At 33.6% G+C, this 21041-nt stretch overlaps 3 protein-coding genes across 7 annotated transcripts; all 3 read right to left on the reverse strand.

The window, feature by feature from the left end:
• Positions 1-216: 216 nt before the first annotated feature.
• On the reverse strand, positions 217-16121 carry tau. 4 transcript variants are annotated; one of them, XM_015985258.2, is made up of 10 exons: positions 7441-7506; positions 5420-5549; positions 4026-5010; positions 3847-3890; positions 3626-3800; positions 3371-3579; positions 3041-3226; positions 2934-2960; positions 2255-2419; positions 217-838 (listed from the first exon to the last, which is right to left on the reverse strand). In XM_015985258.2, exons 2-10 carry the CDS (start codon positions 5504-5506, stop codon positions 659-661), a joined length of 2058 nt encoding a protein of 685 aa, XP_015840744.1. In that variant the 5' UTR covers positions 5507-5549; positions 7441-7506; the 3' UTR covers positions 217-658. The 4 variants fall into 4 exon arrangements, with proteins under 4 accessions (XP_015840744.1, XP_015840745.1, XP_015840746.1 ...); XM_015985259.2 differs by lacking the exons at positions 5420-5549; positions 7441-7506 and adding an exon at positions 15782-16121; XM_015985261.2 differs by lacking the exons at positions 217-838; positions 7441-7506 and adding an exon at positions 1044-1799 and having other exon boundaries at positions 5420-7289.
• Positions 16122-16238: 117 nt separating this feature from the next.
• On the reverse strand, positions 16239-17145 carry LOC663846 (myosin light chain alkali). Its single transcript, XM_008202952.3, has 6 exons — positions 17024-17145; positions 16950-16977; positions 16769-16903; positions 16547-16717; positions 16414-16500; positions 16239-16365 (listed from the first exon to the last, which is right to left on the reverse strand). The coding sequence occupies exons 1-6, from the start codon at positions 17024-17026 to the stop codon at positions 16307-16309; spliced, it is 483 nt and encodes a 160-aa protein (XP_008201174.1). The 5' UTR covers positions 17027-17145; the 3' UTR covers positions 16239-16306.
• A 1258-nt stretch (positions 17146-18403) lies between these two features.
• Positions 18404-20216, reverse strand: LOC662923 (myosin light chain 1). Of its 2 annotated transcripts, none has more exons than XM_008202950.3 (7): positions 20059-20216; positions 19605-19632; positions 19238-19378; positions 19017-19184; positions 18881-18967; positions 18752-18804; positions 18404-18588 (listed from the first exon to the last, which is right to left on the reverse strand). In XM_008202950.3, exons 1-6 carry the CDS (start codon positions 20059-20061, stop codon positions 18779-18781), a joined length of 453 nt encoding a protein of 150 aa, XP_008201172.1. In that variant the 5' UTR covers positions 20062-20216; the 3' UTR covers positions 18404-18588; positions 18752-18778. The 2 variants fall into 2 exon arrangements, with proteins under 2 accessions (XP_008201172.1, XP_064212403.1); XM_064356333.1 differs by having other exon boundaries at positions 19936-20067.
• Between the last annotated feature and the right edge of the window lie 825 nt (positions 20217-21041).

The following is a 21041-nucleotide window of genomic DNA, read 5'->3' on the forward strand; positions in this document are numbered from 1 at the left end:
TAATCACTAAACAAATAATTATGGTAATCCACATATGTTTCTAAAAAATATAAGTACATAAGCAATAATAATTTTACCATTACATACTTGCTTAAACAGAATATCTAAATGTATTTAATATATACACAACTATTTTTTTTTTTTTGTACGTGGTATTGTGAAAACTGTGGATTAATAATATCATTGTATAAAAGTGAAAATTTTGTTCTAATGATATAATTTTACATAGTATTTGGTTATTTCTTTTTCTTAATATTGATACTATGATCAGTACAAGATTTATGACCAGCAAAAGAATTCTCAAAAATTCAGTTTTTTTTAACGTCTTTTTTTTATTTGACGTTCTGTTTTCCGCTTTTGCCGCTCACTATATTTCCTGACTACTGCAGTTAATGAACTAATTTTTGTAATTTTCCTAATTTTCCTAAATAATTTTCTACAACTAATACTGGTACAATATTATAGTCCAACAACCATTTACTTAAAAACTGACAACAAATATTAGATTATGTAAAATTCTGCATGATTGTTGGACAATACAATTCAATTATAGTACAAAAATGCGTTGCCTAATGAATTTTTAGATCGGATATTGAATTAAATAAAGCAGCACATTTAATAAAGAAATTTAAAAAAATAAAAAAAATCGTTAAGCGATTTAAAATCTCCACGGTGGTCGAGGTGTTGCACTTTTCTTAACTTTCAGTGACCCACTCCTGCAAAATGCTGAAGTAGGACGATTCTTTCGAGCAACCTCTTCTTTCACAGTTTCCAAAATTCTTGCTTTTTCTTCACTTGGATCAAAATATCTCTCACGAGCTGATTTGGATACAATTTTCTAAAAATACGAATTTATCTTCAGGCTTATGTTTAAAAGCAGTGACATTTTCAGGAGTAATAAAATATTCAATTTCGTTTGAGAAGGCTAGACTGTAAAAAATAAAAAATTCAAAACTTACCTAAGGCATTTCGGCTTGTGTTCAGTGTTTTGGGCAGCGTGTGTGATTGTTGGTGCAAAAATTGGTGAAAATAAAAGCTGCTACTATATACTAATGCACATTTTATTAATGCTTCTTATAAAGTTAATACAGTGATGATATACTCAATACCATCTATTTTGCAAAACAAAATAAAATATTTTTACTGGAAACAGCATAACTGAAACGTATCAAAACGCTTCAAAATGAAAGATTTCTCGCTTAAAGGATAAAACGTTTTGATAAGCTTTTTACAACGAATAACCACAATTTTAACGCTATCAACTACAAATGTAAATTAAAACTAGAGGAAATAATTTTGTTTCAACCTTAATAAACAGTACAAAAATGTTGATCGTTTGGTCATTATTCTAGGTATCACAACACCAAACTATTTTATCGTACATTAATATTACTTTACATTGAAAAATATATTCTTGAAACGAACAGCATTTGCTTATTTTACTCGAAATGAAAGGAAAATTAAGCAAAGTGACACTAGAACCTCAGCATTTTAGTGGAAAATACAGTGTTAGTGTTAGTGGAATCTAAATATACTCTATGAATATACAATTTATTATTCTCCAAGTAATACATGCATTTCGAACACGGGCCTCATGCTGTATCAGTAAGTTAATGTTACTTCTCAAATGTATTCCAACCACATGTTTATCGGTAGTTAAAGAACTATATCCAAGTATCAACTGGTCTAATATAGGTTTAGAGACGGCACATTAATTAAAAAATAACAAATTAACGTTCTTGGTTGAGATTTTCATCAGCTACTGGACCTCCGGCTTCCGGTTGGGACGGCAAGGAGTTCTACACAAAATCGTCAATGTTAATAAATCTAAAGCTAGCAAATCAACGAAATCAACTATCATAAAAAGCCCCAACTGTGTTTACGTACGAAAAGTACAACTACAGTTTCAAAAGGACATTGTGAAAATCCATGCAGTTATTAATCGTCATCACAAAAGCTAATAGTTAATCGAGCTTTCTCATACGACACGAATAACTCATGCCTCAACTTTGTTAGTATCGATTTGACAAAATGATGTGTACACAAAAATTTGGATTTTCGTCTGCAGAATACCTCCCTAACCTAAATGAAATGGATGAAGGACTCAATAAAATTTGTAAAGATATTCCTTCTCCTGGAAGAAAATTATACGAACTTGGTCAGTCTTTAGAATCTGTTATATCACAGTGGTTTACGTCCATTTTAAAATTGGTAATAATGTTTCGGTAAAAACAGGTCCAGAAGTAACACTCACCTGAGAACCACACAGCGAATGATTCTCGCTAGAAATAGCCGACCTCTGCTTTAAATATTCCTTATCGTCGAAGATCCTTTTGTCGCCTCCGCCAGGCTTATGCTTGACGTTGTCCAAGCTCCCCACTTTGCTCTGCACTTTTAAATCCAGCTTCTTGTTCTCAATCTAACAACAGAATTTGTTACTATTCAAGTGAAGAAATGCTATTTTCCCAAATGATCACAAAACAACAACATAAATGAGTGGCAATTAAAGTGAAACGATGCAAAATATCGATTAAATTCAGTCCACCCCGTTTCTACACCTCACAAATCCTCCCCTAATTGCGTGCCAACACTGCATTTCCCCGTGCAGTCACTTATTTCCATCCCTTTTCCAACAGAAACCATCGATTTAAACATTAAAAAATATTTGGTACCTATACACACTACTTTTTTCTGTTTTTTTATTTTGCAAAAATTTTAATTTGTTTGTTCTCATATCGATATGTTTACGTGAGTTGTGAGCTAAATAATTTATCTATTTCAAACGCTATCACAAATTTACGTTTCAGTGCCGTGAAAGCGCCTCAGTGATCACTAACAATTTACATTGAAAGCTCGTGCTTTATGTATTTTGAAAACTTGATTATCACTTCTAAGAAGCAGTTTTTGGTGTAACAACAGCTATAATTACTCACTTCCTCTTCTTCAAAATCATCGTCAAACTAAAAAGTTTGTTGGGTTAAATAAAAATTGAAATGTGACCGGGATGGCTCATGTTGACAATCAAAACAAGAAGTCTTACCTTTACATCTCCACCACCCGGCACGTGCTTAATATTATCCTTGGAGCCAACTTTCGGCTTAGCTTTGTCCTTAAAATCTAATTTCACAGTCTCAATTTTCTTGTCGCCACCTTTGGGTTTATGCGTCGCGTTTTCTAAAGAACCAACTTTTGACTTCGCATTCCACTGAAGTTTTTGCTGCTGGATCTGGAATTAGATGAGTATGAAGGCGTGCCAGGGAGTGTAGAATGTGCGACCTTGCACTAATTTAATTTAAACCGCTAACACGAAATATTAAATAAGCACACAACTCGCATCCAATTAAGATTAGCGCAACCATTACATAATTACCTTTTTATCGCCCCCTTTGGGAGTGTATGCCTCGTTTTTGGCCTCGATCCTCGGGGCAGCTTTCTTAAAGTCTAATTTCTTACTTTCTATCTTAACTTTGCCCCCTCCTGGCTTGTAACTGGCGTTTTCTAACGATCCAATTTTTGATCTAACTACCTTCAAATTCGGGGAAGGAGCCGATCCCACTTGGATCTTGTTCATAGGAACTTCTAAAAACCGGGTTTTTATTTCGATAGTTTCGTTTCGACAAATTACTTTTTTTCTCTGTTGTTCCGGGAGTACTTGCAGTCGAGTCTGGACTTTTGAGACTGGGTGATTTTGATCCTCGTGATAGTGATCTGTTCTTGGTTGGTGTGGTTGAAGATGTGCGACTTGGAGTTTTTCCCGATGACTTTCGGGGAGAGCTGTGGTCGCCGTTGCTAGATTGGTCCTAAAGGTTTTGTGACAGAAATGATAAAACAACTTTTGGGACTTACATTTCCTTGAGTAGATTCGTCTACGCCACTATCGTTATCACCTTCTAAAAAAAGAAATCCTTTTAGCAATAGTAACTCTTTTGAGTCAAATCTGAATCCAAAGAGAAAAACCAGATAATTGTTTTGTCAGGATTCAGATTTGCTCAAATTTTGACTGACATAAGTAAATTAAATTTAACCTGAGCGAGAAGGAGACTTTGCTTTCTTTAAGTTTTTCAATTCCAAGCTTTTGGAATCGGGCTTTTTGTCGTCACAAACACCGTTTTGTACATTTTTAACCAACTTTTCCTCTCTTGGTTTAGAGATAAACACATCGTCTTTTTCCTCAACTTTATCTACAACTCTGCCGACAGGCGAGGGTGACTTGTTTTTATTTTCTTGAACTGGTAATTTAAAATCAACATTTTTCTGCGCCATGTCTAGTTGTGGGGAAGGAGATTTATGGGAAACATTTATTTTATCATCATCTTCCATAATTCTGTTCATTCTAACACTAGACCGCGATTCTGGACGCGAGGGATAATCTTCCTGCTTCTTATCCAGATTCTCCAAAGATCCAGAAACCGATCTTCTCTCCTCGTAACTTCCAATACTACTAACGGAGCGCCTCCGCTCCTCTTCAGACACACTGTGTGGCTCAGAAACATTCGAACTCATGCTAAAACTCCGGTTTTTCATGGCATTTAGGGCGGATTTAGCCGAATCTTCCTGACTAGCCCTGACATTGTCAATGGGTTTGTGGGTCAAATCTGAGGAATCCAGCGTTTGACTTCTGATCAAATGATCGTCGATTTGTTGTGGTCTTGGTTGGTTAAAAGCCGGGACTGATCTTTGTTGGAAAATCTGTCTTGGTTGTCCTTGTGGAAGTTGGGGTCTTGGGAAAGGAGAAGCTGGGCGGAAATTGGGATTGATGGGTCTCGCTTGGTTCTGGATGAATTGGGGTTGACCTGGCGGTCTGGGTGCCCCTCCGGGGGGTCTCTGGATGAATTGCTGTTGGCCAGGAATGGGTTGCCGGATTTGCTGGGGTCTGGGGGGACCAGGAGGGAAGCCTGGACGCAACGGGAGGGAACTCCGGCTGTCTAGGCGTGTCAAAGGCGGTCTTGGAGCCGTTGCATATCCCGGGAACTGTTGCGGAGTTCCGTTACCGTTCTGCTGTGTTTTCGGCTACGGATGATTGCATGATTTAATTGAGTTTGTGTTTGATTTCGTTTTCAATTATTTTGTCATGAAATATTGATGGGTTTTTAATGGGAGTAAAAATAGCGGAGGTTTATCGGAAACGAAAATACTTGTCGTCGAAAGAAAAAACTTGAATTATGAGAAAGGATTTAAGTATTTCTAGGAGGAATGTCACACAATGTGTTCTCTTGTTGCCAGTGCCTGGCTCGAAAAGCTCCAATGACAAAAGTCCACGAAACTTCACCACGGCCGTTTTTATCTACATAACAAGTCAATAATATGCCGAATTACTGTAACTACCATGACTTAAATGGGGGTGCGAGACTTGTACGAATTAATTATCTAAACTTAGACTTGACGTAACTCAGTGCAAATTTCCTAACAACCTTCTTACCGGGTCTTGTGGGGGTTGAGCATCTTTAAAAGGCACATTGTTTTCAGGTGAAGGACCATTTAATACTGCGTTTGGTGGCTGAGACATTATCTTAAAATTCTCCAAAGTAAATCGCTATTTTATGCTGATACTGCAATTAAATTATATTTTGCTAAATTGACTGCGATCAACTTTTTTACCGCAGTTTGCAAATTACTGTGCAGATTGACGTGGTTGATATCTACCTCAAAGTGATTTTAAACAAAGTAGGAATACTACTTTGGTGTAATTGTTTGCGTGACCGAACGGAAATTTTAATTATTTGAATCAATTTTTAAAAGCTTTCTACACACTTAACTACTAAACTACTTAATAACTTACTAAATTGCGACGTTGGAAATTTTTTAAAGAAATTCATTGTTCCAAAAGAACTGACCCAATTTTGACTGCGGTTTCTAATGCGTGCATGGAAAGTCAAACAGATGGATTTTGAACATTTATTCTCACATAAAATGCATAAATCACAATACATTGTATGACTGCTTACAATCGCTTTTCAATAATAGAAAGAAACTAAAATAAACTACTTTTGCACAAACACATTTGTTTATGTTTATTAATGTTGCGAATGTTAAGAATACACGAAATAACTTAGTAATAAACTTGAAACAATAATCGCCTTCCTTCTGCTCAGAAATGAATGAAAGTGTCAGCGGTTTTGAAATTAATTTTATCCCTGACACTGGCGGTTTTCTAGTAAACTTTGTCATTAATCAAAACAGAAATATGGTTCACATTTTAGTGCAAACGGAAGGCTCGCTTACAAGCAATGATTGGATAACACCTTAATGGTAATGTTTGAGAAACACAGTCAGGCGATCAGTTTAGAATAACGGAAACTTCATGTTTCAGACTTTCTAATAAATTAAATTCATTCCCGTGGAAGAAGCTCCGGGAAGCTCACGCAAATTGGTGTGCATGTATGTACAAGATAGTTGAGATATTTTATATACTATAAAAGCAAATGGCTTTTTTACTGTTTTGATAACTTTGTCATTACTAATAATAGAAAGCATTTCTGGCATATCTCATTTCTTGTTTTGACGAAATGCTAACCACGTTATTAAATTGTAATGTTGTCGAGCATGAATAAAATCGATGTTGGTTCAAATAAAATTTTCCTAAAATAGCCGCACCTATCTATATCAATTAACGTCAGAGAAAATCCATAAAAGTATGTTCGCAACATTCCCACTTGCTTGAAATGTGTTAATTAAACTCCAGATTACCTCTAACATTTAATTTTTTCTGTAAGTCTTGTCATCTCATCTCGTGTATTTGTATTTTGTAATTTTAATCAGCAGGCCTATTCAGGAGACTGTTTTGTCAAATTTTAGAGCTAAAAATAAAATACTGACGCAAAATGTAATTATCTACTTTAAAAATTATTTTAAAAATTAAACCTTTATTGATTAACGTTTCGTATTGTTCTATTTTTAGTTGATGAAAATACACATAAGTTTGTATACATTTTCAATGATTAAGGGATTAGTGAATATATTTCAAGTAAAATAAATATCAAATGAGTTAGCTCGTCTGCACTTTTAAGTCGGGAGCTATAAAATTGTGTTGGCCTTAATGACAGCTTAAGTGGCGTCAATAATTTTAATGTTGATTGTATCAGCGCCCCGATAACCCAATTTTATTACGTTTTTGTTTACTTTTTGTACAAAGAAATATGTAAAACGCGACCGGTCACGAACTAGGCCTTTGTTTACATCCATCCTATCACCAAATAAAATAAAATCACCGCCACAATTCACACTTTCGCGAGGGGTGTTTAATGCGACGCATTATTTCCCGATGATTTCAATTTACCGGCAATAAAATACGGTTCTAGGATAACTCACACCTAAAAGCGGTCTACAATTGCTCCAAACGTTGCGTGTATCGAATGGGTGTACCGGACAGCTTAATTTACTCAACAATTAGTGTATCTGTTGCAAAGTGCAAATGCAGGCCTAGTGCAGGTGTAAAATTACCTGTTACCGGCAACTCGGGGTGAGTTCACTGTGCTGTTGCGGAAAACTGCCCGAGCTAAAGCTCACCATCCGCTATTGCGCTGCCGCGACATCGATCGACCCATTCAAGATACAGACGGCTACCAACATGGACATTCGTTTGCTTTTTCAAAAATTTATACCATCTTGGGCACTTAGGGGAGGTGGAAACGGTTTTGTTCACTTTTTCAAAAGTGCAGAGGGTTTTTTATTCATCGGTTTGGGGAAGACGTGACATTGTGAGGGAGACTGGAGAAGCTTCATTGAAGTTGCTTTGTTCTCTGTTGTGTGTATTATGTGAAAGGGTTTGCATTACAGAAGCATTAAGTATAACAACCACTTGAATGTGCTTAAGTTAATGCACTGTAACTAAGTATTAATAAAATGGGTTTTTGCATGTATTTGTTGTGACTTTAGTACCACATTTGCATAACTGTTTTGCAAAAAAAAGTTTAATTCAAGAAATGCCAAGAAAGGATTTCTTGAAAAATGGTGGATGCGCCGGGCTAATGCCTAGATCTCAGATATTTCTCTCTACCACGGCTTTTATGGTTTATTGGAGATACTCAACGACAAACAAAGGGTTGTTCTTTCAACCCAAACTAATCGATGCTTCAAGCAAATCGGAAAAACTACCGAATTTAGAAGAGTCAGCCTATCACGCTATGGCTCCAGTACTTACGAAGCAAATTAAATTAACTTTAAAAAACTAGATTTATTTCTTACCTTAATTACTTTTGATTGATTTAAACTTATGTACTAACATTAGTTATAGTTTATTTTAATCGATTCTATTATTTCTGGAACTTGTCTTATCACAGTCCCCTATGCAGTGCTAATAAAGCAGTATCATGACACATTTAAGTGAATTAGTGTCTGTAGGTGTTTACGGGTTTTTATGCTAATAATGTGGGCACCTTCTTATAATTAATAAAATTGTTTCAAGATTAGTGTATAAATGTATGTTAGATATTATAAATAATAAAAAATAACGAACAACTAAAATTTAAAATACCTTTTCTGCGTTATAAATTTTCGTGTTGCAGGTGATCAGTTTTTTAGTCAAAGATAATAATTATTTATTAAATAATAATGATTTAATAGTACTTTCAGCGTTTCCATCAAATAGTTAACCTTCAGGTTTTGAGAAAGAAAAATGAATAGAATTAGTCAGTAACTGTATAACAAAACTTTTGTTTCAAAGAAATAACTACGAGTATAATTTACCAAATTAAGGGCACGCCATTTTTTTATTATAAAATTATTTGTAGTTAAAGGTTGTACGCATTTGTAGAACATTGAAATAAATAGCAGTAAGTGCTACTGGGTGTTATTTTTTTAACAAAATCTCCCGTTTCAGTGGGAAAAATGAACGATCCCTTGCAGTTTATCTGCAAAATGACGTTGGGTGCAATTGACTACAAGTTTGTGCAACTTTGCTTATTACTAACTTTTCTTTTACACTCTTTTGTGAGTTTGGCCTTTAGTTGGGAATTGATTCTAACATTTGATGCAAATTTGTTGGTCGCATACGGTCCCATAATATTTACTTTTGGCAGTGTATGTTTCATTCTCTTTAAAATCAGTATTATGTTCAGCATTAATTTTTTTTAGGGGATTGGGGGCTTTTTAGTGATTTATAAAATTCGAGGTACACTTAAACTAGTTCTAAAAAAATGTAGCTTACCGGCACTTGACTCAAATCCCATAATATTTGAAAGAATTCAAAGCGATTCTAAAATAATACTAAAAGCAATTTATTTTAATAACATTCTCATGGTGGTTACAGTGTATTTACATTGGCCTGTAAGTGGTCAAAATAATAATATCTATTATGCCATTGTTCTATTTGAGAGAATTGAGGCTAAATTTTCGAGTACGTTCTGTTTCTTGTATTATATGACTTTCTTTTTTGTTGTGTATTTGGTTGCGATAAACCCATATCTTCTCCTCTACATGTCTACTTACGCCAGATATCACTTATGTTATATTAATGAATTACTGACAAATGTGGATGCAGCATGGAGTAAATATGGTGATTACCAGTTAATACATAATAATGTATTTCAAAACATAGTTTCCAAACAGATGAAAAAGTGTATAGAACGTCACTGTCTTTTTCAAAGGTAACCAACTAAAGTCAACCAACTTCTACTCAAACTATTTTTTCAGCTTAGTAAAGGAAATAAACGACGTTATATACACCCCACTGCTTATTTTAATGACTCTTGCAATACTTGGTATCGTCAGTATTTTATTTAGCATTATTGTTGTCAGTATTTCTAATAATTGTATGAACGAAATGTTGCCCCTTATTTTTTAGAAACGTCAAGAAACTTCGTACTGTAGTCTTTCCTCAACGTTACTTTTTGCATTTTTAACAGTATCCTTTGTAATAATTTCAGGGCAGCTTATGCAGAATGAGGTTTATTTTTGAAATAGGCGTTACTCAAAATTATCAAATTTTTTATAGTGCGAAAAAGTAATAGAAAGGGCTATGTGCTGTCGTTGGACTTCCTGGAATTATGAAAATAGGCAAACACTGCTAATTTTTCTTTTGAATGCTCAAAGGCCGTCTAAGATTGAAAATGTTTTTATAAGATGCGAACATCCTTTTATTCTCACAGTAGGTTTAATTGAAAAGTCTAGAGTTATGATTGTGTTGTATTTTTAAGGCTGGGAGATTTGTTTGTTCGCTTTGCGGTTTCTTTTTCCAACTGGCCAGGATTAGAGAACAAATTGTCCAAAATTAAAAAACGTCTTTAATAAAGAATAAATAATATTTTGCTAAGTTTGTACTTTTTTTGTCACCACAGAATGAACAAGTGTTTTTTGATTATTTTTCGAAAACTGTAAGACATTTCGTATCATGTAGTCAGAAATAATTAGTTATTAAAGAAGGAAGTTTATAGTAAGAACTTTTAGTTGTCCTAATACGGGATAATTTTCAGTTTTTGTGCAAGGTAAATAAATTGAAGTAATAGGTTTCTATATGACAAAACTTTTATTCTTAAGAAATAACTACAAGTGTAATTTACTAAATTAAGGACACACTAATTTTTGTAACAAATTTATTTGTAGTTAAAGGTTGACGCATCAACACAAATTTGTGAACCATGTTGATTTATAACAGATTCTCTAAAAATTATTTTAGCAGTAAGTCTCATATTGTGTTACATTTAAACGGAACCCTTTGTTTTAGTGAAAAAATTAAATGACCCATTGCGGTTTATTTACAAAATGACATTGGATGCGATCGACTATAAAATTATGCAATTTTTCTTAACACTAACTTTCGTTTTACACTCTTTTGTGAGTGTGGCCTTTATTTTGGAATTAACTCTAACATTCGATGCAGACTTGTTGGTTACATATGGTCCTATAATTTTTACTTTTGGCAGTGTATTAGCATTCATAAAATCCAGTCTTAGGGGAATTTCGTTCTCCAAAAGATTGGTACTGTTCATAATTAATTTTTTAATTTATAGGGAATTGGAGGATTTTTGGTGGTTTACAAAATTCGGCGCACACTTAAACTACTTTTGCAAAAATGTAAGCTACCAGCACCTGACTCAAAATCCCAAATGTTGGAAAGGATTAAACGGGAATCTAAAATAATACTAAACGCAGTTTATTTTGATAATATTCTCATGATAGTCACAGTGTTGTTTCACTGGCCCATAATTGGTGAAAATAATAATATCTATTATGCCACTGTTCTATTTGAAAAAGTTGTACCGTCATTTTCAAGCAAGTTGTGTGTCTTATATTACTTGAGTTTGTTTTTTATCGTGTATTTGGTTGCGATGAACCCATATCTTCTCCTTTATACGTCCACTTACATCAAATTCCAGCTATGTTATATTAATGAATTATTAACAAATATCGATGCAAAATGGAGTAAATTTGGTGATTACCAATTAATGCGTAATAATGTATATCAGGAAATGATATCTGAAGAATTAAAAAAATGCATAGATCGCCACCGCCTCTTTCAAAGGTATTTAAGTAATTGCGAGTGCACTCACATTACTTACTGTTTTTACAGCTTGGTAAAGGAACTAAATAATCTTATATACATACCACTGCTAATTCTAATGTCATTAGCAATACTTGCTATAGTCAGTATTTTATTTAATATTATAGTAGTTAGTATTTTCAATATCTTAATATTTCGTTACTTCAACACTTATTTTTCTAGAAAAGACAGGAAACTTTCTATTGTAGAGTTTGCTCAACATTGCTTTTTGCATTGTTAACATTGTCCTTTGCGATAATTTCAGGACAACTTATCGAGAATGAGGTAATTTTTTTGAATAAGCATTGCTCGAATTATTGGTTTTTTATAGTGGAAAAAACTAATAGAACGAGCTTTCTGCTGTCGATGGATTTCCTGGAATTTTGAAAATAGACGAACATTATTAATTTTTTTTATGAACGCCCAAAGGCCGTCCAGGATTGGGAATGCATTTATTAGATGCGAATATTCTTTCCTTCTTACAGTAGGTTTAACTAGTTTGTTGGATATTATCCCTGTGTATTTTTACTAGGCTGGTCGATTTGTTTGTTCGCTTTGTGCTTTCTTTTTCCAACTGGCCAGGATAAGAGAAGAAGAAATGTTGCAAATTTAATTCTTATATGTTTTTTACAATAGTAAGTGATTATATGAAGTTGATTAACAATAAAATTATGTAATATTCCGAAATTGTTTTAGTACAACATACGTTGTCATTTATTGTGATTTCAATAGATCCCAAAAATAAACAAATCAATCAATTACTATTGCATGTACAGTTTTCATATTGATCACGCAAAGTCTACAAATTCATCATAAAAATATTCGCAAACGATGACTCTTTCTTAAACAAAACTTGTTTCTGTCCCAGTTTAAAAAATATTACGTACTACAATAACATCCACTTTTTTACTTGTTTATAATTTTATTTTTGTCCTCACATGAACAAAGTAAAGGAAGTTGTAGAAATTTTCTAAATGGACCAATTTTCTTTTGTCTTACAGGTAAATTTTTTTGATTAGTATGTTTATGGTTTTTTCCTTTTTGTAAAATGTTTTTTTTCAAAAACATGTTTCTAGAAATAAGAAATATTCTCTTTTATTAAAAATGACATGTTTGTTGAAGATAGTTTGTTAGAATTATAATGACCAAACAACTTTATTTATGCACGTGTTTCCGGGTGTGTGCCACAAAAAAGTAGGTTACACCACATTATGCTTTAATATAAATTATGTTATTTACGATTTTCTCTAAGCACGCAACTCTAACAAGGCTTCAGCAACTGCTCTCTATTTCAAAAGGAAGAACTTTTAACTTATCCCAGTATTAATAATTAGCAGCTCCGAATCTAGTCACTTATTATTATTAAAACCTTAATCGGCTGTAAATAATTAATTTTTACTTAAGGTTAATGGAATAAAGCGAAAGCTTTCTGGCGAGCTTTAAAGCTTTGGATTTGTGCGCCATCTGTAAGCAAAAAGGAGGCTTTTCGTGTATAGTTTTCTAATATTGGAGTCCTGACTACAATCGATCAAACATTTCCTTATCTACAGATATAATTAAACAATAATACTAATCTTAGTTATTTTCTATTCTTAATAGACTAGAAATCGCCGAGTCATCCCAGCTTCAATCTATTTTTCTGGGCGCTCATTTTCCCCTCGATTCAAAAACATTCCGCTCTTATTTTTGGAAGTGTATTTTATTTTTAAATCAACGAGCAGGTACATTGGCTTTATTTTCGAAATGGAATGGTTTTGTAATATTGCTTAGTCAGCTACCGGTCTGCCAAAATTAAAATTATCGAAACCGATTTATCTTTTTTAATTACATATATTCTAATCTTAAATCGAAAGAAAGAAAATTGAAGTTATAAAACTGAAACGACGCTGTCCTTTAGGACACCAATAAAACGTTATATTGGATCGATCGAAAATAACAGCGACCCAAATATCCTTGACTTGCGACATTTCGCAGACAATCCTAATATAATTAGGAGGAAGCAATAAGTTTTTCAGGGAACAAATACAATTATTTAATCTGATATGACTAAATTCATTACAACAAACAAAACGAGTCATATATTTTCAAATAAATGCAACCTTGTCGTAAATGACTATTGTACAAGTGATAAACTAAGTACGAGTACATTACTCACGCTCTAAAAATACAACAATTATTACGCTTTTTATACTTTTGATGTCGATTAAGGCTAAATTGGAAGTTGTTATTCGAAGAAGACGAACGTAATTCAATCAATAATAACTGACCTATGCTCACTTATCTGCTCCAATGTAATAAGACGAATTATGTCGAAGCACGCTGCTCCCTAAGTAATTATAATTAGATTTTAAGTGAACAATAAATCCAGCCTACGATTGTCTTAATTTCACCGCTCCCACATGACGTGATCCGTCCAAAAAATAAGAAATATAGATTATAAAAAATATTTCGGTGTGACTTTGACCCAATAAAAGTTTTATTAAGAACGATTCCAATTCATTTTTTCAAAACTCAACTGCTTGTGGTATTCCTAAAAAACTATTCCTAACAAACAAATATTTGCGTTCTGTGTTAACACGTCTTGTTAATTTTACGCAATATTTACTGTCTTATTTTTACTTGCAACAATGTGACACATGTCTGGTAGTTTCTCCCAAATGAATTACTATCAAAAGTGATCAATACGTCCTCAATTCATTAGTGCGAAATTATGTGCCAGGCTGTACTGGTACTATCTTTCGCTAATAATGGCTCACATTTTTGTATTTTTTAAGAAATAGCATCACGCCATGATGGTTAATATTTGCAGAATCTGACGAATTACATCATTCATTTAATTTTGCGTGCAAGTTGCCATTTATAGGAATCGTTTAGATCGTTTCGAAAATGAAAAAGACGGCTATTTGTATAATTTATCGTTCGATTTCTGGTTTGTCGCTTCATTATTCTGCAATGATGGCAATTAAGGGAGTGTTATTACTCAATAACAAATACCGACGTATTTTAAATTTTTCTCACAGTGATTAAAAATACTAACTGTAATCTAGTAGTGACATATTCGACATTAATTTCCATTTATTCAGTTCCAATAACATAATATGTTACGATAAAAGATTCTTGTAATGAGAGCTGCATTCATCATTGAAGAGTAAACAGCTGCATTTTCTATTCATTCATTTAATTTTTTGAGATTTTAGAAAAAATCTGCGTGGTTTTTATAAGTAAAAATCAAGCGGCATGTTAAAGGATTAAAATAAAATTAAAAAATGCGTTTTAGGTTTTATTCAAAATAACATTAAAAAACCATTAGATCAAGTTCTATTTAGTTGTTCATAAAATTTGACATTAAAGTTTTTTTATTATAAATAATCGGACAGGTAAGAATATAATCTGCTTCATATTATATTTAAACAATTAATTTTGGTATGATATTGTCAACGTATATTTACCTCTCTTACGAAGCAGACAATTATTTACCTACAGAGTAAGTAATAAATCATGAAAACAACCACTAGTTTGTTGACCTTTTACAAAAGTAAACATTTCCCAAAAAATAGAAACATTGTTTAAACAATTAACTTTTCTGCTCACAAGATTCATCACATTTTTTTCTAATAACAGTTTTGCCTGCATTTGTGTTTGTAATTTCTATTTAGTGCTACATATGAACACAGCACCCTCAGGACATGTTACTGTCTTATCGATTCCCCTGCAATTACATAAACTGCACTTTCGCAAAGATTAGGAAACATTACGAGTACGTTTAACATTATTATAAAATCGTTACTTGGTATTTTAGTATTTCAGCACGTTTTAAATTTTTGAACAGTTAAATTCTGCTCTAGCACTGTGTATAAATGTGTCTTGATAATTATGCAACAGTTCCCCATATTATGTGTTAATTTATTTCAATGCTGTTTGTCGGCTATCCACGTGATGTCATCCTCTTCATTGCGCAACATATGTTTATTTGAATATTCAAGACCAGAAGTCACCTGTTTACCAACATTTTGGAGGTAAACTTTTACTCACCGAATACAATATAAAATAAGTGATCTTTCACACAATAAATTAACCACAAAAATCTAGAATTAGGAATAAAATATTTATTTTTTATTCATTTATTTCTCATTTTTAATGACAAATTTTTAATTCTAAAAATAAAAAAATAAAGCGTCGCAGGTGAAATAAAGAGCGCAATTTTGTCGCAAATCGCTCTCCTTCTCGCTCAGACTCCTATTAATAGCGCCCGAAAATCCGAAACGTTGTTTACGAATCGCTCTATTTCCTGTCGCAAACCCTCACCTGCATTTCCCGAGGTGGTATCCCCCGGAATTTTTTCAGGCACATGAGCACCATTCGTACGCACATCAGTCATTTTGAAAAAGCTATTCAGGCACAGCACAAATCACCCCGGTTTCAAGTCTCCGATAAGAAGGAATCACTCGGAATTATGCCCAGGAGCAGGAAGAGGCTCGAGCTTAACAGGCGTTTATTATTGTGTTTTCGATAGCACGAACGGACTAATTCGTTCAAAGCTTTACATCGGACGAGTGTCAGCGATTGTTTACGTTTCGACACGAAAGAAGCTTTTCCTTTCGCTTTGAGAGGCTGGTTGCAGCGCTCCCCAGGCGGTCGATCGAATCTCGTCTTCGGAGATGAAAGCTCACGCAGGCGCGGCCAGGCGAAAGCTCGCCGGAAATGGGCCGTGAACGATAATTTAATTAAGAGAATGTGTGGTTTTTAGGAATTAATAAAAGGCTTTTGTTGCATATTTTATTCTTAATAACGTTAGTTTAACATAATTTGTAATTTTCTCAGTAAGTCATTTTACTTCTTCTTCTTGGGCTTGATAGGGGGGTCCAAACTGCACATGCGTCTCAAGAATGCTGCAAAACATTTTTTACTTTTGTGAAATGTCTAGCGTAAGAACTTACGTATATATTCAATATCGCCTTCATCGTCTTCTTCATCAAGACAGTCTTCAAACAGTTCGTCGACCTCCGCATCGGTTAGTTTTTCGCCTTCACTAAAGTTTTAACAATGATTTAAACAAAGCCAATAACTCACCTAGAGATAGTAACGAATGGGACAATTCCCCTGCTGCCATTTTTCCATTTTCATTTTTATCGTACAATTTGAGACACTCGATAAAGTCTTCGTAACACCCTTGATCCTTCTTTTCCTTCTTCAATTCGCTGTAAATTGGAAGTAGTTCATCGAATTTAAACTTTTTTTCACCTGGATGAACAAATTTCAATTGTGTTAATTGATCAGTTGATTAAAACAAACCAGGCTTTTTTGTGACACCGAATTTTTCCAATCTGGCCAAACTCGGATTTACGTCTAGGCAATACAAAAATTTGTTCAAATTCACTCCGTCCAAAGTTTCGCCCTCCCCATGGATATCAAAGGCTAGTTTCGCACCTATTATTCAAAGTGTTATAAGTATTTTTTTCATAATGTTACTCACTTTCGATTTCCTTTTCTTTCAAGTCCGCCTGTAATGACTTAAATGTTACTGGAAATATTTTTTTCGTTACTTACCATTGTGATTTGCTTGAGTGCAATTTCTTGGCGATGCGCAACGAATGAGGCTTCAATAATGTCATCCCGATGTTTTATATAGCACACCTATCTTAATCTAAATCAGGACCTAAGACTGCCAGCATGTTACTTTTCATTGGTTGCAGACCGAAAAAAACTGCAATTGCAATTTAATACTACTGCAGTATCGTCACGCAAATAGATCGGCATTGCTTATTAGATCTGTGAGTCAATTTCTCAATCACCTGCAAAGTGTTTCTTTACGAAAATGGTACCATAACTGCTCCAAATGGAAAAATCTAATATTCGTACAATTATATTTGAAACTGAAAATCACTTTTATACCCTCGGTGAAGATCTCGATCAAAATATTTTAATAAAGTTGGTGGTTTTAAAGTTATAAAAAATAAGGTTTTTTTAGAAAAAATAGTTTTTTGGAAAAAATATTCACAAATATTAGATTATTTTGGAAAATATGTAGATAGTGTTCCACCTTTCGTCACTCTGAAGTAGGTAACATTGAAAGTGTTTCATAAAAAGTAAAAAAAATAAGTAAATTTTGAGTTTTCTTCAATTTTTAAACTAATTTAAAGTAATCTTTAAATCATATTTTTGAATACATCAATGCCAAACAGAGGACGCTGTCTCTAGTGAGTGGACGTAGGTGAATTTTTAAGAAATAGATGCAAAATTACGGTATACCGTTTTTTTTTGCAAAGTACAGAGACAAAAAAACAAAAATGCATTTATATATGAGAGTAAAGTAAATATATAAAACGAATATGTGTTGTATTGGTACTATTTACGATTTTATTGCAGTTATTATTATACGGGATAGGTTTTCTAAGAGTTTTTTTTTGTACATACAGTCGCAAAAACTATTTTATTTTACTTTGGAGTCCCTATTATTGACTTATTTCAATACGTTATATGGATTTTGGGAGAAAAACATAAGCTGAAATAACTTTATAATTAAAAGCTCTAAAGCTTTTAAAGTCGTGGTAAACTCAGATGTGTGAAACGGTTAAAAATTTTTAACTATCAAACATTTAGGTAACGAAATAACTTGTTAACAGCTTTCGGCGCTTCATGATTAGGCGTCGACGCGTAATTTGGGAGGAAGAAACTTATCTTTCGGCGATAAATTTTTAGGTATTTAATGAGGATAAAAATAAAACGAAGAAATTGGCCAGAGAAATGAAAATTGTGTCTAGAATTTTATTTTAGGCATATTTGTAACTTGAGAATTGCAAATTTATTGAAAAAAAATATGAATTAAATATTTATTTATTTAATAGTTTCATTGAAACTTTAAGGGTGTTTTACAGTTTATTGTTATGACAGTCATCATAATACATTAGCCAAAAAATGAGATGCAACGAATTTTTACAATTTATTGAACAAACATACGAAGAAATAAATCCAACAAAAAATTAAATTTATTTTTTCCATGTGTGAAAATCTCCAATTGAGGCGTGTAGATGTCAGGGCCCGTGTGTGCGTGATGGCTTCCGGTCTTAGTGTTGAATTTTTGCCCAGTGTGGAACGCACAGTTTTTCAAGTTGCTACAAAAAAACTTTTCTTAGACTAAGGTCAACAACTAGTGGACGGACAACACAAATATGCAGCAATGGAATCCTGAAACATGTTAAATAAAAGGCGGCTAAGCATTACGACAGTAAATTCTTTGCGAAGCGACGGCGCTCAGTAGCAAAAATTCCTACTTACTCAAAAATAAAATCTAAATTTAGCTTCTTACGCCATCATCTTTTTGAGGAATGCTGAAATCCGCAAAATAACGTGCTTACTTCTAGCTCTATGTGGTGACAAATTTAGCTAAATCTGATGGTAACTTACGTTCGTAAGGGATGAAGCCATCGTCATCTTCTTGGTCCATACAGTCTTTGAGAACTTCTTCGGTTTCAGCGTCTGACAGCCTCTCACCTAAACGGCAAATTTCATTAATTGGAACAAATTTTTGCGATGTATTTACCAAGGGAGAGGAGGGTGTGGGAAAGCTCAGCCGCCATCATTTTGCCGTTTTCTTCTTTGTCGTACAACTTCAAACATTCTAAGAAATCTTCGAATGTGCCTTGTTCTTTCTCTTTTTTGACCTGGCTGAAGATGGGAAGGAATTCATCTACTTTGAGTTTCTTCTCGTCTGTAATTTTCACGTTCATGATTTGCATTTTAGTTTAAGTAAGTGGCACTCACTCTTCTTCTTGGTGCCTCCCAATTTTTCAACGGTGGCCAAGGTTGGGTTGAGGTTGAGGGCCCTGAGCATATCGCCCAAATTGACGGCATCGACGGTACCATTGCCCTCAAAATCGTAGATCGAGAACACGAAGTTCGCTCCTAAGTCAGACCCAGATTACCATCTTTGTCATTTAGTTAGAGTGGTTTCAATAATTAGGTTACTGGGAAAGCGTATAGCGGAGCGCGATTCTAATTTTAGAAATCAATGGGGAGTAAAAATAGATTCAGATGCGAGTGTGGCCATATAAGTTCTAGGTTAAAATTAGCCAGACGCATATGCTTTGGAATTAAATGTCGGTGATTGTTATTTATATTTTTTACTCACTTTCGATATCCCTGGCGCTGAGATCAGCCTGTGGAAGGAACACGCGTGATTAGATTGTGCTTAAGTTTTTGGGCAAATGTTAGTTTTACGATACATGAACAAACGAATTATTTACGAGACGACACAGTTAATGCCTAGATACGAGTCTACACATGTATTGGTGTTAGGACATAAGACACAGACGTTCACAAAAATCTACAAAAAAGCACATAAAAGGACAGACACTGAGAAAAAACCGGTCACAAAAATTTCACTACCTATGAGACACCCGCAATAGTCTGGAATGGAAAATGTATGATTTATGTGATGGGTGAAAGAAAAGGGTAACTACTATTTGGGCTTTCTTAATCTTCTTCTTCCAGTACTTAAAGGCTCTAACATAGGCGGGTTCACCAAGAGTAGATTTATCAGCTTGCATGCTTCAATAACGTGCACTAACTTTGCAAGTACTTACCATTGTGATGATGTAACGTAACTTGCCTTCTAGTAAATGGACCAGAAGTGGGGCTCGGAGGACGGTGGGTCTCCTGTTTTATATGTGTAGATGTCGCTGGTGTTTCTGTAACTGAAGCCTCCTTCTTGGTCCTGGGACGCCTCTAACTTTGGCAACACCGTTATTTCGTTTGAAATTAGTGAAACTGTCTTAGCCGCTCATGCCAATCCGCCTGCTCCAGAAAGGGAGCCAGAAATATCACAGGCGAAAGGGTGGGAGTGGTCAAGAACAAATGGATTTAGAACATAACTAAAGAATGTTTCAGGTGCTAAATTTGGCAGCAAAATATTACACTAACTTTAATTGGCAATCAATCACCCCACACAGTAATAATCGCAAGATTGGATTAAATTTCCTTCACAAACATAACAAATATATTTAAAACTAACATCAACACAAAATTACTTTTTTCCAAATCGTATTTGAGAAGCAGAGACCGGATTTTATGAAACTTTCTCAACACGCAATTTTTTAGAGCTTTTCCAAAACTTGATATAAAAAAAATATAAAAATAAAAAGAAATATTTGACACCTTTTTTATTTTTCCTAAATTTCTAAATTGAATTATTAAATTCCAAATAAATTGTATACATTCTACAGTTGTGTTTAATTTACCCAATTTAATATATATTTTTTTAATTTTGTGTTTCTCAGGCTTCCAGATTTTCAGCTTTTTAGTTTCTTAATTTCTCTACAGTATTTCATTTATTTATTTCTTCAATTTTTCAGTTTTTTGTAGTTTTACTATCTTATCTTATTAATCTTATTACTTTGCATTTCATAGTTTTTTAATTATCACTCTTTCAGTCATTTAGATCTACAGAATTGTAATTTCATTGTTTTTTGTTTGTTTTTTTTTGTATTCCAGTATTTAAGTTTTTTTAGCTTCTCTGTTTATTTTTTTAATTAGAATCTAATGCTTCTCTTTTTCAGTTTCTCAGTTT

This window comes from Tribolium castaneum, chromosome 4 (assembly GCF_031307605.1).
Source record: "Tribolium castaneum strain GA2 chromosome 4, icTriCast1.1, whole genome shotgun sequence".
NCBI classification, from domain to species: domain Eukaryota; kingdom Metazoa; phylum Arthropoda; class Insecta; order Coleoptera; family Tenebrionidae; genus Tribolium; species Tribolium castaneum.